The 13,582-nt window shown below is 30.3% G+C and overlaps 4 protein-coding genes across 7 annotated transcripts; 2 read left to right on the top strand and 2 right to left on the bottom strand.

Moving 5' to 3' along the window:
- Nucleotides 1-269: 269 nt before the first annotated feature.
- LOC103569241 (kelch domain-containing protein 10 homolog) lies at nt 270-1,786 on the bottom strand. The gene is made up of 3 exons (XM_008546433.2): nt 1,455-1,786; nt 769-1,138; nt 270-506 (listed from the first exon to the last, which is right to left on the bottom strand). The coding sequence occupies exons 2-3, from the start codon at nt 1,129-1,131 to the stop codon at nt 336-338; spliced, it is 534 nt and encodes a 177-aa protein (XP_008544655.1). The 5' UTR covers nt 1,132-1,138; nt 1,455-1,786; the 3' UTR covers nt 270-335.
- Nucleotides 1,787-2,188: 402 nt separating this feature from the next.
- LOC103569240 (mitochondrial folate transporter/carrier) lies at nt 2,189-7,458 on the top strand. 4 transcript variants are annotated; one of them, XM_008546432.1, is made up of 7 exons: nt 2,189-2,491; nt 2,612-2,860; nt 4,314-4,467; nt 4,961-5,213; nt 5,287-5,400; nt 5,470-5,615; nt 6,931-7,458. In XM_008546432.1, the coding sequence occupies exons 2-7, from the start codon at nt 2,704-2,706 to the stop codon at nt 7,049-7,051; spliced, it is 945 nt and encodes a 314-aa protein (XP_008544654.1). In that variant the 5' UTR covers nt 2,189-2,491; nt 2,612-2,703; the 3' UTR covers nt 7,052-7,458. The 4 variants fall into 4 exon arrangements, with proteins under 4 accessions (XP_008544654.1, XP_008544653.1, XP_008544652.1 ...); XM_008546431.1 differs by having other exon boundaries at nt 2,557-2,860; XM_008546430.1 differs by having other exon boundaries at nt 2,189-2,497.
- A 152-nt stretch (nt 7,459-7,610) lies between these two features.
- LOC103569239 (polyadenylate-binding protein 4-like) lies at nt 7,611-11,803 on the bottom strand. The gene is made up of 3 exons (XM_014441589.2): nt 10,868-11,803; nt 9,903-10,213; nt 7,611-9,826 (listed from the first exon to the last, which is right to left on the bottom strand). The coding sequence occupies exons 1-3, from the start codon at nt 11,058-11,060 to the stop codon at nt 8,438-8,440; spliced, it is 1,893 nt and encodes a 630-aa protein (XP_014297075.1). The 5' UTR covers nt 11,061-11,803; the 3' UTR covers nt 7,611-8,437.
- Nucleotides 11,804-12,273: 470 nt separating this feature from the next.
- On the top strand, nt 12,274-13,493 carry LOC106693053 (cytochrome b-c1 complex subunit 7-like). Its single transcript, XM_008546425.3, has 4 exons — nt 12,274-12,450; nt 12,578-12,628; nt 12,701-12,867; nt 13,289-13,493. The coding sequence occupies exons 1-4, from the start codon at nt 12,411-12,413 to the stop codon at nt 13,364-13,366; spliced, it is 336 nt and encodes a 111-aa protein (XP_008544647.1). The 5' UTR covers nt 12,274-12,410; the 3' UTR covers nt 13,367-13,493.
- Nucleotides 13,494-13,582: the final 89 nt, after the last annotated feature.

The following is a 13,582-nucleotide window of genomic DNA, read 5'->3' as shown; positions in this document are numbered from 1 at the left end:
AATTTTCTTCTCGTTACATGGAAACAAAGTAAAGTTCCGTGGAGAAGAACGTGATTGGTGGAGACATAAAATTTAAACCAGCTCTTAGAACTCTCCATTTATTCGATCAAGTTCTCAGCGAATAAGATGCCGGGTCTGTTTCAAATACCCGCGAAAATTCAAAATTCCGTACAGATTAAACCAAAATTTATAGAAACTCATCGACTTTCTTTTTATTATAAATTATAATTTAAAAAAAATATCAACATACGGATTAATAATAAAGAAGACTGCCCAGCTCTTGGAACAGACAAAAATATGACATTTGTTGATGATGAATCAATGAGCTAAGTAATTTAATTTATCCGTGACTCTATAAAGTCCCAAGGAATTCCATATTTAATTTGAACCTCATCCTTAGACTCGGTGATCAAGTCTGGGTAATAATGGAGCACAGCATCCCAGCAGATGTCAACAAGCTTCGGGATTCTTGTCCAAGAAGCGTAAACTTTTCGATAAAATAAATTCTAAATAAAATATATCATAAATGACAACTATGTTGATTATTCATGACCCTGGTTAGAAGACATTTAATAATTTACGAATTTTTTTTTTCAACAAATCAATGACAAAAAAAAAAAAATAAAAATATGCACATTTAGGAAATTTAAAAAACTACAAGTGCAATTTTTAATAATTTATAATTTTGAGTAAATTCTAAAATTATTAGACGTCGGCTAACTTGAGTATCATGATTACTAACTAAAAATATAAAAAAATTATAAATACTCTATTTATCCGGTTGTCAGAACTCTCATCACAAGTGAGCAGTCTGCCATTTGGAGTGACACAGGCCCAGCGACGAAGAAAGCACTGATATGACAGGTTTCCAAAATTACCAAGACATCTCCAAGTCAAAGTTGACAAATTTAAACTCCAGACATCAGGATCTGCATTGAAAGTCATAAGATCCTCCCCTCCTGATACCAGCAAACACACGTCATTGCTGTCCGGGTCAACATACTCTGTCATACTGAACGACGATCTCCAGGGTGGATGAAATGGTCCTTCGTGATTATCATCATCACCAATTGTCTGCAATGTATCCCAGTGATAAGTATCCAAGTCGAATGTGGACACGAGCTTGTACATAGTGAGGCTGTGAAAAAAGTATATTTTTTTTTCGTTATAAATTAATGCGATTGCAGACTCAACCAGTGGCTGATGAGGGTCCAATCCACTTGACTTATAGACGCATTCCCATGTATAAGTATCGATATTTAATCGATAGATATCTGTTTCTGCGTAGCCGTTGTCGTCTGGAGTAACGCATACCGCAGTGTAATAATAATTATCATAATAAATAATATTTTTACGCGAGACAAAAACGGTGCGAGGAATGAAACCATTTAAATCCTGCACGTCGACTCGCTTGGTCATTAAATTACAAATATGCAAACGAGTTTTAGCCTCACCGGAAGTGTCATTGACACTGAAGATTTTTATTAGATTGTTTTCTTTTACTATTCCAATTATGTCATCTTCACTCCATGGTCGCAAATAATTATTCAATCTCATTAAAATATTCCACTGGTTCAATGATAAATTGTACGACCAAATTCCAGGACATTTTCCATCATAAGTATATATATTATTATTGTCACTGGTTATGAATAATATTCCATTACTCACTACTGGGTAACGAAGAGATTCGCGTTTTATTAATGAAAATGTTTTGAATTTGTACATATTTATTATTAAATTAATGAGTTTATTTTATAATTATTAATTATAAATCACTGGTTACTTTTTGGTCACTTTCTTTGAAGAAAAAAAATTTTCGTGCATGCGCAGATGTAGATGCGCACTGGTCCCGCGCATTTGTTTCAAGCGCGAATTTTTAAAAAATTTGAATAGGTGTTAATTGTACAGACCCCAATGACCCAGAGGAATTGATGATCCAGATCCCAATGATTCAAATTTTAAATATCCAGACTCCCATTCAACTGATTCCTGATGACACAGACATCAATCACCCAGATCCTGATACTCGTCGGGATCCGTGTCATGGATATCCGCCCTATTTTATAAGCAGCGCGCACGCGCGGTAAATTTGAATCCTTTTAAAATGTAACTTGAGTAACGTAGTGGGAATTTTAACAAAGAGATGATCAAATGGACTGAGGATAGAAAAAGTAAACGTAAATTTTAGTATGGCGGCGATCAGCGTGCGCACTACATATCCGCAGTCTCTACTAAATAATTTCACTATTGAAAATTAATTTATAAAAAAAAATAAGAACGTATAGCAGAGAGTGGATTTTAAGACCTCGCGTACCGATTTTTGAATAAAAAATAAAAAACCATCATATCAATCGAAGCCTGCTCGTATAATTAAACCCAAACTAAAAAGTTTGAGTTAAATACTTTCCCCATAGCGAGATACCCACCAGCCAAACGGTGCCAGATCCAGATCCATTAATATGCCAAAAGATAACGGGGAAAATTGCTGGTAAAGGTGATAAAAATAATAATGACGAGCGTAATAATAAAAATATTTATGAAAATGTGTCTAAGGTAACGAATACTAAATCTAATGCTGCTTCAATTAAAAATAATTTGATAAAAACAGCAACAACTTTGACATCGACTAAAGAGACGGACAGTGATTCAGTATCACCATCAGTATTCCCATCATCATCATCATTATCATCATCAGCTGCAATGACGACTGTCGGAAGAACAACAGCACCCAACTCCAGATCATTCGGTTCAATTATTAATCATTTCCAGTACCAGCATTTTGTTGCTGGGATTTCTGGAGGTGTCCTTTCTACCCTCATGTTGCATCCGCTTGATCTTGTAAAAATAAGATTTGCTGGTTAGTATCATGCGTATATTTTTATAAAATTATAAATTTTCATTTTAAATTTCAAATTTAAATCATTTTTATTTTTATGATCCTGAAGTTAGCCGACGTCTAATAATTTTTTTGTTCTTTTCAAAACGATAAACTATAAAAAAGAAAAATTGCACTGTAGTTTGTTCCATTTTCTACAAGTGCATATTTTTAATTAAAAAAATTTTTTTTTGTAATTTATCTGTTAAAAAGAAATCAAAAAATTTTAAATTTTCTGCTAACTTCAAGATCATTAAGTTTTTCTCATTAAATCGAAGAGTTGGTCATAAATATTATTATTACCATTATGAAATATTTATTATTAGTATTATTGCTACTGGTATTGAATTGAAGGTCAGTTTAAAAAACAAAAACCACCAGCTAATTTATGTTAATAAATTTTACCAACTAAATTTATTTATGATAAAAAATGAGTATCCAAGTCGCGTAGGATATAAAAAATTTTATTCATTCACTATAAAAAGTTAAAAATAATGAACAATTATTGAAGACCAGGTAGAAATACTTCAATCTTGCGTGCAGTCACGTGATTAACGAAACCGAAACTTCGGGAAAATCCGTTGATGCTTTTGATGATCAAGGACAATAAGCCTTTGTTATTGAACAATATGTTTTAAGTGTTTTATCATTAAACAAATAAAACACCAGTTGATAATTAATACTGACAAGTATCTATTGTTAATGATCGCCATCATTTTTTATTCTCTATATTTGTATTTAAAAATTTTTTAGCATTCGTTTAATATTTCAAAAAGATAATTATTATCGTACACGTGTACTCACATGTTCAAAACATATATATGTACAGATATATAGATATGCTGGTGTTTCATCATTGATGACGTCAGTATGTAGAGCATTAAAGGAAGCACGAGAAAATGAAGAGAGTAAAGAGCACGAGAATAAACCATTGGCTGATGTCCCATTTGTCTAAAATACTCAAAAAATTTTAATTGATCTTTTAAGTAATTTACTTTTTATTAATTACACTTGTAATTAATAAATTTTTAAGTCGTATATAAGAAAAATTTTTAGTTAAATCAAAGATTAATCTAGATCCTGATTTAAATTTTAATGCTAATGACCTTATCTGGTAGAAGATTTAAATGGTTAATAAATTTTTGAACCCAATGAACCCAGCGCCTAGATAAAACGTCAACGAAGATTATTTATTGAGTAAATTGGTTAAAATTTTTTAGTTTATTATTTTGTTAAAAAAAAGATAAATTTTTAAATAATCGCAAAATACTTTGGCGAGTAATCAAGTATTTGAGTAATAAGTGACGTTATTGCGTCAGAAAATCTCTGCTATTTACTTGATAATTAACATAAGTCCAATAAACTCTTACTCAAATAATCTCTATCATTATTGTTTATATTAAATAAATGAGAAATATATAATTTATTGTTTTAGCTAACGATGGGTTATCAAGCACAGCACCGAATTACACTGGACTGAGAAATGCCATCTCGGAAATAGTAAAAAGTGAAGGATTTCGCGGATTATACAGAGGAGTTAGTCCAAATGTTTTGGGCTCCGGTGCTTCTTGGGGTATATATTTTTTTATGTAAGTATTTTATTAATAACTAATAACATTTTTTTATCAATGTCAATAAATTTATTAATATATTTTATGCTCCGACGGTTGTTTTACTTTTTTTTTTTATTCTTTCATAGAATTTATGACTCCAATTTTATTTTTAACTATCAGTGAAAAAAAAAGTTTTTTATTAAGTTTAAAAAGTTCATTGACTTGATTATAATAAATTTAGCTGATCGAAAACAACAACAAAAAAATATCTTAGTAAGTCGGAAAATAAATAATTAATTTGTTTACAAAATATCCAGACTGGATACTGCGTAAAAAATTTCGCGTCAACATTTTTTGAATGGAACCATAAATTTCTTATTCTAAAAATTTTAACAGTTTTTCTTTTTATTTTTTAATAAAATGTAAAATTTTTGACTGGGTACAAAAAAAACAGCCGAATACTTTACCCTAGGGATAAAAAACTTTTTTTAATAAACATTAATAATTATAAATGAATTTCTGATTACAGTTATAACATTATAAAGAAATCGATCCAAAATGGAGACTCAGAAAGTCCACTCGGCCCATCATTGCACCTGTTAGCAGCAGCAGAGACTGGGGTATTAACCTTATTAATGACAAATCCCGTCTGGGTAATTAAAACGCGGCTATGTCTCCAATACAACAATGACGTGCTTCTTGACGAATCAAAACGCTACTCAGGGATGGTCGACGCTCTCAAAAAAATTTACAGGACTGAAGGAATACGCGGACTCTACAAAGTAAAATAACTTTCATATCTTCTTATCACCCGCATAAAATTAGTATCGACACTAAATAAATTTTCTTAATTAGGGTTTCGTTCCTGGTATGTTTGGGGTGTCACATGGCGCCATACAATTTATGACGTATGAAGAAATGAAAAACAAGTACAACACTTATCTTGAAAGGCCCATTGATACTAAATTAGTAAGTATTTGAATTTCATTTATTTTACTTATCGCCTATTAATAATTTTGTTTTATTTTTTTTATTTAGGAAATCGGGGAGTATATGGCATTCGCAGCAGTTTCAAAATCAATAGCCGCTGCAATAACGTACCCGTATCAAGTTGTCAGAGCACGTCTGCAAGATCAGCATCGCGACTATCGCGGCACATGGGACTGTGTCCAACGAACTTGGAGGTCAGAAAGAATGCGCGGTTTTTACAAAGGCTTGGTGCCCTATCTTATACACGTCACACCAAATATATGTCTAATTATTCTTATATATGAAAAGTTTACCAATGGTTGAACAGTTATCATTACAAATACTGATCATTTCTTAACTTATTTTTTATCATTTTCTTTTTTAAATATTTTTTTGACTGTTTCTGAATTTTTCTTTATATTCCGGTGCTCACATACTATTTTTTTTTTTTATTTCAAAAGTAAATATTTATATTTTTAAAATATGTCATTTATTAAACATATAGAAATATTTAGCATTGTATCGTAAAATATTATTTTTTAATCTAATATTTTATGATACGAAAAATTTTGGAGTGAAAAAATTACTAGGGATATTTGTACTTTTTTTTTTCTTATAATTTGAAGAGTAGCTCAAGTCTGCAATATTTTCATTCAAGTATTCAATGAAAATCATTTTATTTTTACTAGACAAATTAGTTACACTAAAGTCTATTAAAAAAATGAAAAGAAAAAAAAATAAGCAAAAAAAAAATCTTAATAAAGAATTTGCTGCTCCGATAAATAATTACTATAATAATTTATTTATAAGTTAATGTAATGGACTTGTGATGACAGATCTAAATACTTATGACACTTGATAAGTAATTATTATTTTAATTAATTAAATTTGTTATAAACAATTATTTGAAAAAAAACCGTAAGATACTTAATAAATTATCAGTCTGGTTTTAAGATCTTGTCTCTCTTGCAAGTTGTAAATAATAGCACAATTTTATTTATGAAAATCAGTAAACAATAAATGTTGTATTAAATATCTCAGTATAAAAATCGATTCACGATTATCATTATCACCATAAATAAAACAAATAAAAAAAAAAAAAAAGACTATATCAAAAGTATCTTAATAACTTTTTTAATGTTTTTATCATCTTTGTTTAGTAATGAGGCAATATTTTAAAAATATATATAATTATATTTTAATAATTTACCAAAATTTGTAATAAGTATTTTAATTAATTAAAAACATCAAGCCCTTGTGGGTAATTAATGTTTTTAATTAAAATAATTTTAGATTAAGATTAGATGAAAAATTGTGGCAGGTCCACTAATTATTTAAAAATTTAATATCCTCCGTGAAAACCACCAGCGGAACGGTTTTTTATTAACATAAAAATTAAATTAATTTAATAAAAATAAAAAATCGTACTGCGTTCATTTTAATGAGATAATAAATTTAAAAAATAATAATAATTTTAATTAGAAAGAGATGGAATAAAAATAAAAGCGTGTTGCTGGTGGTTGTTTGCAGGGGTGAAGGCTGGCGCGGTTTTTACAAGGGTTTGAGTGTCAACTTAACAAGAGTTGTTCCTGCCACTGTCATCACCTTTGTTGTCTACGAGAATATGTCTCATTTTCTCCAAAGGAAATAACAAAAAAAATAATCCATGGATTTATGAAGACTTAAATAAATAAATGAATTTATTACTCATGTAAATAATTTTTTTTTTTTATTTAAAACAACTATCAGCTCATTAAGTCTGACTTGTATTTAAGAAGCATTTTAATTAATTTTTTTTTTTTAATTTATTGAAAGGTAAATAAATTTTTGTTTCCACGGAGGTTTTAATTTGTTTAATAAATTGTTTTATTCAAAGACACTGTGCTGGCACGATGCCTTTGATCTAAAAAAAAATATCGCCTCATTTAAATTAAGTTACTTTGTATATTTAAGTATTAAATATGTTGGTATATACTTATGTCAAAATTAAGTAATTAACAAGTGTCGTTAATTTATGTCTGTAATTTTAAAATGTAGCAATAAATCGTAAAAAATTTTTTTGATTTTTTTTAAATTTCTTCCTAAAAAAATAAATGGCGGATTCGAAAGTTAGAGATCTGTAACTTTCGACTAATTAATAAAACTCGATATTTATAATTAATTATATCACAGGAAGGATAAAATTTTAAGAAATAATTTAAGACAGAAAGTATTTTTGAAAGGAAAAAATTATTATCATAAAACATGAAGAAAAAACATTACAATCGTTGTTTCATCTTCTCAATTAACAGTTTTTTGTTTTTTTTTTTGTTATTTTCGTATTTTTTTAAACATTAAATTTTACAAAAGTAGTCACATATGTAAATTGTATTATTTGTTTCATTGCATTTCATTTATTTTTATTTTTTAATAGTTTTGCAATTTTTTTTACGTTTTCTGTATTTTATTATTTTTTTTATTTTTCAACATTTTCAAGTTTTGTCAAAAGTTTCACCTTTAAACAAAACCGGAGGATCACTAACATAGTTATGAAAATAAAAAAACAAAAGAAAAATGTTAAAAATCATACGTAATTATCCGAAAAAAAAAAAAATGAAAAAAAAATATATATATTTATTTTAATAATTAATAAACCACTGATGATTATAATACCAATAATCATCATCATCAATAAAACATAATGAACGAAAACTTTTGAGTGTAATATTATATAAGAACTTAAAAAAAAAATTGCCGTAAAGAAATAATAAATTATCAGTTAATTATTATTTTTTATTATCATTATTTGCCAACACAATTAGTTGGTATGTAAGACAAGAAATTGGCGCGCGCATTTATTCTAATCACTTTTTTTTTATTTTTCTTCGAAAATTTTTTTATTATTTTTCTATTTTTTTTAATTTTCATTTCGTTAAAAAATAAATAAAGTTAAAAAAGAGTGAACTGATAATAAATACGCGGTGGAATTTTTTCTTACACACCAGCGCACGTGTTGATAAATAATAGCAATAATAAATGATAACAATCAATAATAAATTTATTCTTTTTTGACGGCTTGTTTAGCTTGATGAGCCTGTAACACGGCGACGGCTTCCTCAACTTTAGCCTTGAGCGATTCACCGTGCTCTAACATGTGTAAGAGCTCAGAGTTATCTATCTCGAGCAACATACCGGTGATTTTACCGGTGAGTTGCGGGTACATCATCTGGATAAGCGGGAACAAACGTTCACCAAGCATTTGTTTTTGTTCTTGAGGCAAAGCTGCAGCAAGCATTGAAGCGGTCAGAGGTTCTTGTCCGTGAATATGGACAGCTTGTTGGATTGGTGCCGGCTGAGGCATCTGCATTGGCTGGGGTGGATTGCGTACATTCATGTTGTACTTGTAGTTCGGTGGACGATTTTGAGTTTGAGCAACACCGACAGTTGTACCGCTCATAGAACGTCCTTGGATGTTGGCTCCAGCAACTTGTTGCTGCTGTCCGGTGATGGGTCGTGCTGATATCGCGTTTCTCATGGCACCGGCTTGAGCAGTGGCAGCACGTGGAGCAGCGCGGAACGGAGCTTGCATTGTAGCGAATCCAGTGCTACCGGCTTGGGCATTAGGACGCACTTGGTTCGGTTGTGCTGGCCAACGTGGAGTCGTGCGTACTTGGGCCATTTGGGCGGGCCCGTAGAATCTCTGTGGTTGCGGCAGTGTCGGTACGAAGAAACTTCCAGCACCACCAGCTTGATACATAGGTCCCATTTGTTGCATACGCAAGTTAGACATGCGTTGAATGTACTGAGAAGCCAAGTGAGCTTTACGTTCGTCTTTACGCTGCGCGAGAGCAACGTACAGTGGTTTGGTACCGATAATACGTCCGTTCATTTCAGTAACGGCTTTGGTGGCTTCCTCAGGAGTGGAAAAACATACGAATCCAAAACCCTTGCTGCGTCCATCTTCCAACATAACTTTGGCTGATGTTATTGTACCAAATGGCGTAAATTCTTTACGCAAACGTTCGTCGTCGATGGTGTCATCGAGATTCTTCACGTAGAGATTAACACCCTGGTAACGATTCAGTCGCTCTATTTTAAGCTGTTCGAATTTACGTTTAAGTTCTTGCTGCCGTTCAGCTTTCTTTTGTGCACGTCCTACGTACATATACTTCCCCTCAGCAATTTCCTTGCCATTGAGCTCCATGACAGCTTGCTCAGCTGCATCTGGATCCTCAAAAGCGACGAATCCAAACCCACGTGATTTACCGTCATCTTTAGACATAACTTTATGACTGGTAATCGTGCCGTATTTTTCAAACATTTCGCGCAATTTTTCGTCAGTCATATCTTCGCCAAAGTTTTTGACATAGACGTTGGTGAAGAGTTTAGCTTTTTCGCCTAATTCCTTTTCGCGTTCTTTGCGTGGGATGAATTTGCCTACGTATACCTGCAATTTAAATAATTATTTACAATTGAAATCATTAAAAAAAAAATACATCTAAACAATTAGTATAGATAATAACCTTTTTGCCGTTCAACAGCATACCGTTGACTTTGTCAATGGATTTGTTAGCAGCTTCTTCAGTCTCAAAATGTACGAATCCATATCCTTTGGACTCTCCAGTCTCATCCTGAGCAACTTTACAACTAAGAATGTTACCAAATGCCGAGAATGTATCGTACATGGCTTTGTTGTCAATACTACGGTCCAAATTCTTAATAAATACGTTTCCAACACCGGATTTACGCAGTGATGGATCACGTTGCGACCACATTATACGTATAGGACGGCCTTTCAGCATATCAAAGTTCATAGTATCCAATGCACGTTCAGCTGAAACATTAATCATCAATTATAAGTTTTTTTTTTTTCATTATGATTATTATCATTATCATTGCTAGTATGATCTCAATGCACAACGTGGCAATGAATCATCGCTTCAACTAATACGACATTTATTATATGCATATTTTTTTTGTTTTTGTTTCTTCTCAACATGATAAGATTAAATGAAATTGAAAGAGCGATAAAGAGTTTTAAATTGTTGTTGTGAATCATAGGTTCGCAGCGCCGTAAAAAATATCACGAGCGTTAAAAAGTTAAATGGTCGTCGGTGAATTTATTAAGATTGACAAAACCAGAGAAATTGATGATCTAGAATAAGCCGGTGAAAGTCTAGATAAGATAAAAATAAATTTTTAAAATGAAGATAAAAAACGCTCGAAGTTTCTCTGGCCTTGCCATGTGTTCAATATGGTGGCTAAGTGCACGTGTCTTTCTCTTTGGCCGCGTGTGCATAAGACTTTAAATGCGATTTCAAAATGGCCGGCTCTCCACGCCGGAAAATTTTTAAAATATTTTAATTGTCATGATAGCTCATAAAAATCGCGGCTTCTCCGGGAGCTTTGGCTCGGGGCCAAGTATGTAAAATAAATATGAAAAAAATTAATTTAGCAGACTAATTAAATGAAATAGAATGAAACTTACCATCGGCAGGTTGTTGGAAGTTAACATAAGCATAACCAAGCGAACGTCGTGTTATCATATCACGACATACGCGAATAGATAACACAGGACCCGCAGATGAAAATTTTTCAAATAGCATTGCTTCAGTAATATCTGATTGCAAATCACCGACATAAAGTGATGCCATTGGATAATTCGGCGCACCAGGATTCATCTTTGCGTTTTTTTAATTTTTTTTTAAATTAAAAATAATATTAATGAGTTTAAATAAATTTTAACTCTATGGTCTAATAAAAAATAGTAACGGTCGCAGACCGAGTACGCCAGCCAGTATTTGGATGTCGGCTGGTATAGGTTGGGTTCAAAACGGAACTGAATGGATGACGGTGGGAGAAAAAAAAAATGGCCTCTCCACGTTTGGTGTCTCAACTTGATGCTTCAATATGGCTTTGGTTTTTTCGCCTTATGGTGATTCTCTCTAGCAGACAATTGCTTCCGTTGGCATTTATCTATTCACCAGCACAATTTATTATTATTATTTATAAACTTTATTTTTTTAACTCGTACACACAAACACGGCCTCGTTATTTTTTTTTCTTGTTACTTTATTAACGTCGTTACTACGCTTTTTTATTTTTTTTTTGTCCACTGAGTTGTTAATCGCGGATATATTTTACGTTCTACGTTTTGCGATTTTTTTGGTTTTAATTATTTTTATATATTTTTTTTACGTTTTGTAGGATTTTATTATTTTTTTTGTTTTTTTATTTTTCTTTTTTTTTGTTTTTTCTTTTTTTTTTGTTTTTTTTTTGTTTTTTTTTTTTTAAATTTTATAAACTTTAGAAGAGTTATTCACGAATGAAAGGTGGGTTGTGTGACCTATTTTTTAATAATAAAATAAGGAGACACAACAACCACGCGTGAAAACAACTCTACTCTTTGATGAGGAAGAGGCGTAAAAAGCTGTACTGCAAGTCGTTATATACGGGCCGCTTGATAGCGTTTGCTGCGCGTTTAAAAAATAGTCCCACTGCGTCTGCGTATTTAAATAATATTCAGTTAAATAATTATTATATTCATTAATTAATTCATTTATACTATTAAATTATTATTATAATTAAATATTCACAACTAATTAATTATATAAACACTTAATTACTCATCACCACAATATGTCATTAAAAGCAAATTAATTATAAAACATTTGAAACATTACCCGATAGTTTTTTATTTTTCCCGCGCTTTTTATGTTTTTTTGTTTTATTCAAATTTCAGAACTTCGTAATTAAATTTGGTATTTATTAATTTAACTAACTAATTTAAATTAATTAAATTTTAATTATTTTTGTGGTAATGAGTTTGTTTTTAAAAAATATAATTATAATTACCGATTAAAATATTTAGTTCAATTGAAAATCTGACAGATGGCGCGTAAGTAATAAGATCGCGTTGAAAAAATTTTTTTAACCCCAAATACGTCTGGTATTTTGGTAAAAATTATCAGAGACGTAGAAATTTTGTCTGATTATTTAATAAATAAAAAACTAAATTAACTGGGGTTGAAATGGCTTCGAAAATCGTCCCGAAACCGCGATTTCTCATAAGTAATTATTTATATTATTTAATAAATATATTTAGCTGTGCAAATATTTTAAACTTAACTTATAGTTGACGTATTGTCATGAAATCTTAATTATGCAACAGTTTTATAAATTTATTTTTTGTTATTAGGCACTGGTTTCAAAAAATGGTGTTACAATCTAACAGGTTTCAATAAATACGGTAATTATTTTTTTTTAAACTGATTACTCTAATGATTTACTGAATTAATAATTTTTCTATTTTATCCTATAGGTCTTATGCACGATGACGTTCTCCAGGAAACACCAGAAGTTACAGAAGCAATACGTCGTCTTCCTCAAGATCTTCAGGATGCAAGAATATTCCGGATTGTTCGTGCAATGCAATTAAGTTGCCAGAAAACTATATTACCTAAAGAACAATGGACAAAATATGAAGAGGTAAGATTATTATTTATAAATTATTCATTATTCAATCATAAGACAATTTATTTAATTACTCATTCAGGTTTAAATATGAAATTGATGAGTGTGAATGCAACAGACATCAGACAAATTTACAATTATCAATAAATAGAGTAAACATTTAATAAAATAACATTTAAAAAAAATACGCATTTAAAAAATTTTGAAATTAATAAGTGCATTTTTTATAAATATTATTTTTTAAATTATTTATTCTATTTATTTAAAATTTTAAATTTCTCTGGTGTTTGCTACACTCACACCCGTCAAAATTGACATTTTAATTAATATCCAGTCCTTATAATCATATATATTGTATAAATTATTGATAAAGTAATTAAAATTCATGATAATTACAATTGAATTTTCAAATAATCATTTAATTTTTTTGCCACAGGATGTCCGCTACTTGCGACCATACTTAGAGGAAGTTAGGCGAGAAATAGCGGAGAAAGAAAAATGGGATGGAGAATAAGTATTTAATAATAAAAAAAGTAATAGATAATTAATTAGTATAATTGTCACGTTGTTTGTAAATTATACTGAATTGAAGATAAAGATAAAATGCTGTAAATGAAAAATAAATCTTTAAATTCATTTCACTCACTGCAGTCTATTAGTGTAATTTATAAATAAATAATAATAAAATTAGCATCTAATAGAGTAATGGTAATTGACTTAATTAACAATT

The sequence above is a fragment of the Microplitis demolitor genome, chromosome 5 (genome assembly GCF_026212275.2).
Source record: "Microplitis demolitor isolate Queensland-Clemson2020A chromosome 5, iyMicDemo2.1a, whole genome shotgun sequence".
NCBI lineage: Eukaryota > Metazoa > Arthropoda > Insecta > Hymenoptera > Braconidae > Microplitis > Microplitis demolitor.
The sequence above is the reverse complement of the archived record's forward strand: the minus strand, read 5'-3'. Positions and strand labels throughout refer to the sequence as shown.

Bases quoted from the DNA above. Each gene is read 5' to 3' on its own strand.
- LOC103569240 (XM_008546432.1), top strand. From the start codon at position 2,704: ATGACGACTGTCGGAAGAACAACAGCACCCAACTCCAGATCATTCGGT. The intron at 5,214-5,286 runs GTAAAATAACTT...TTTCTTAATTAG, and splicing joins GAATACGCGGACTCTACAAA to GGTTTCGTTCCTGGTATGTT. The intron at 5,616-6,930 runs GTCAGAAAGAAT...GGTTGTTTGCAG, and splicing joins TGTGTCCAACGAACTTGGAG to GGGTGAAGGCTGGCGCGGTT.
- LOC103569241 (XM_008546433.2), bottom strand. From the start codon at position 1,131: ATGTACAAGCTCGTGTCCACATTCGACTTGGATACTTATCACTGGGAT. The intron at 507-768 runs GTATTTATAATT...TATTTTATTTAG, and splicing joins CTGACAACCGGATAAATAGA to AATTTATTTTATCGAAAAGT.
- LOC106693053 (XM_008546425.3), top strand. From the start codon at position 12,411: ATGGCTTCGAAAATCGTCCCGAAACCGCGATTTCTCATAA. The intron at 12,451-12,577 runs GTAATTATTTAT...TTTTGTTATTAG, and splicing joins GAAACCGCGATTTCTCATAA to GCACTGGTTTCAAAAAATGG. The intron at 12,629-12,700 runs GTAATTATTTTT...TTTATCCTATAG, and splicing joins AACAGGTTTCAATAAATACG to GTCTTATGCACGATGACGTT.
- LOC103569239 (XM_014441589.2), bottom strand. From the start codon at position 11,060: ATGAATCCTGGTGCGCCGAATTATCCAATGGCATCACTTTATGTCGGT. The intron at 10,214-10,867 runs GTAAGTTTCATT...TTAATGTTTCAG, and splicing joins CTTCCAACAACCTGCCGATG to CTGAACGTGCATTGGATACT. The intron at 9,827-9,902 runs GTTATTATCTAT...TTTAAATTGCAG, and splicing joins TGCTGTTGAACGGCAAAAAG to GTATACGTAGGCAAATTCAT.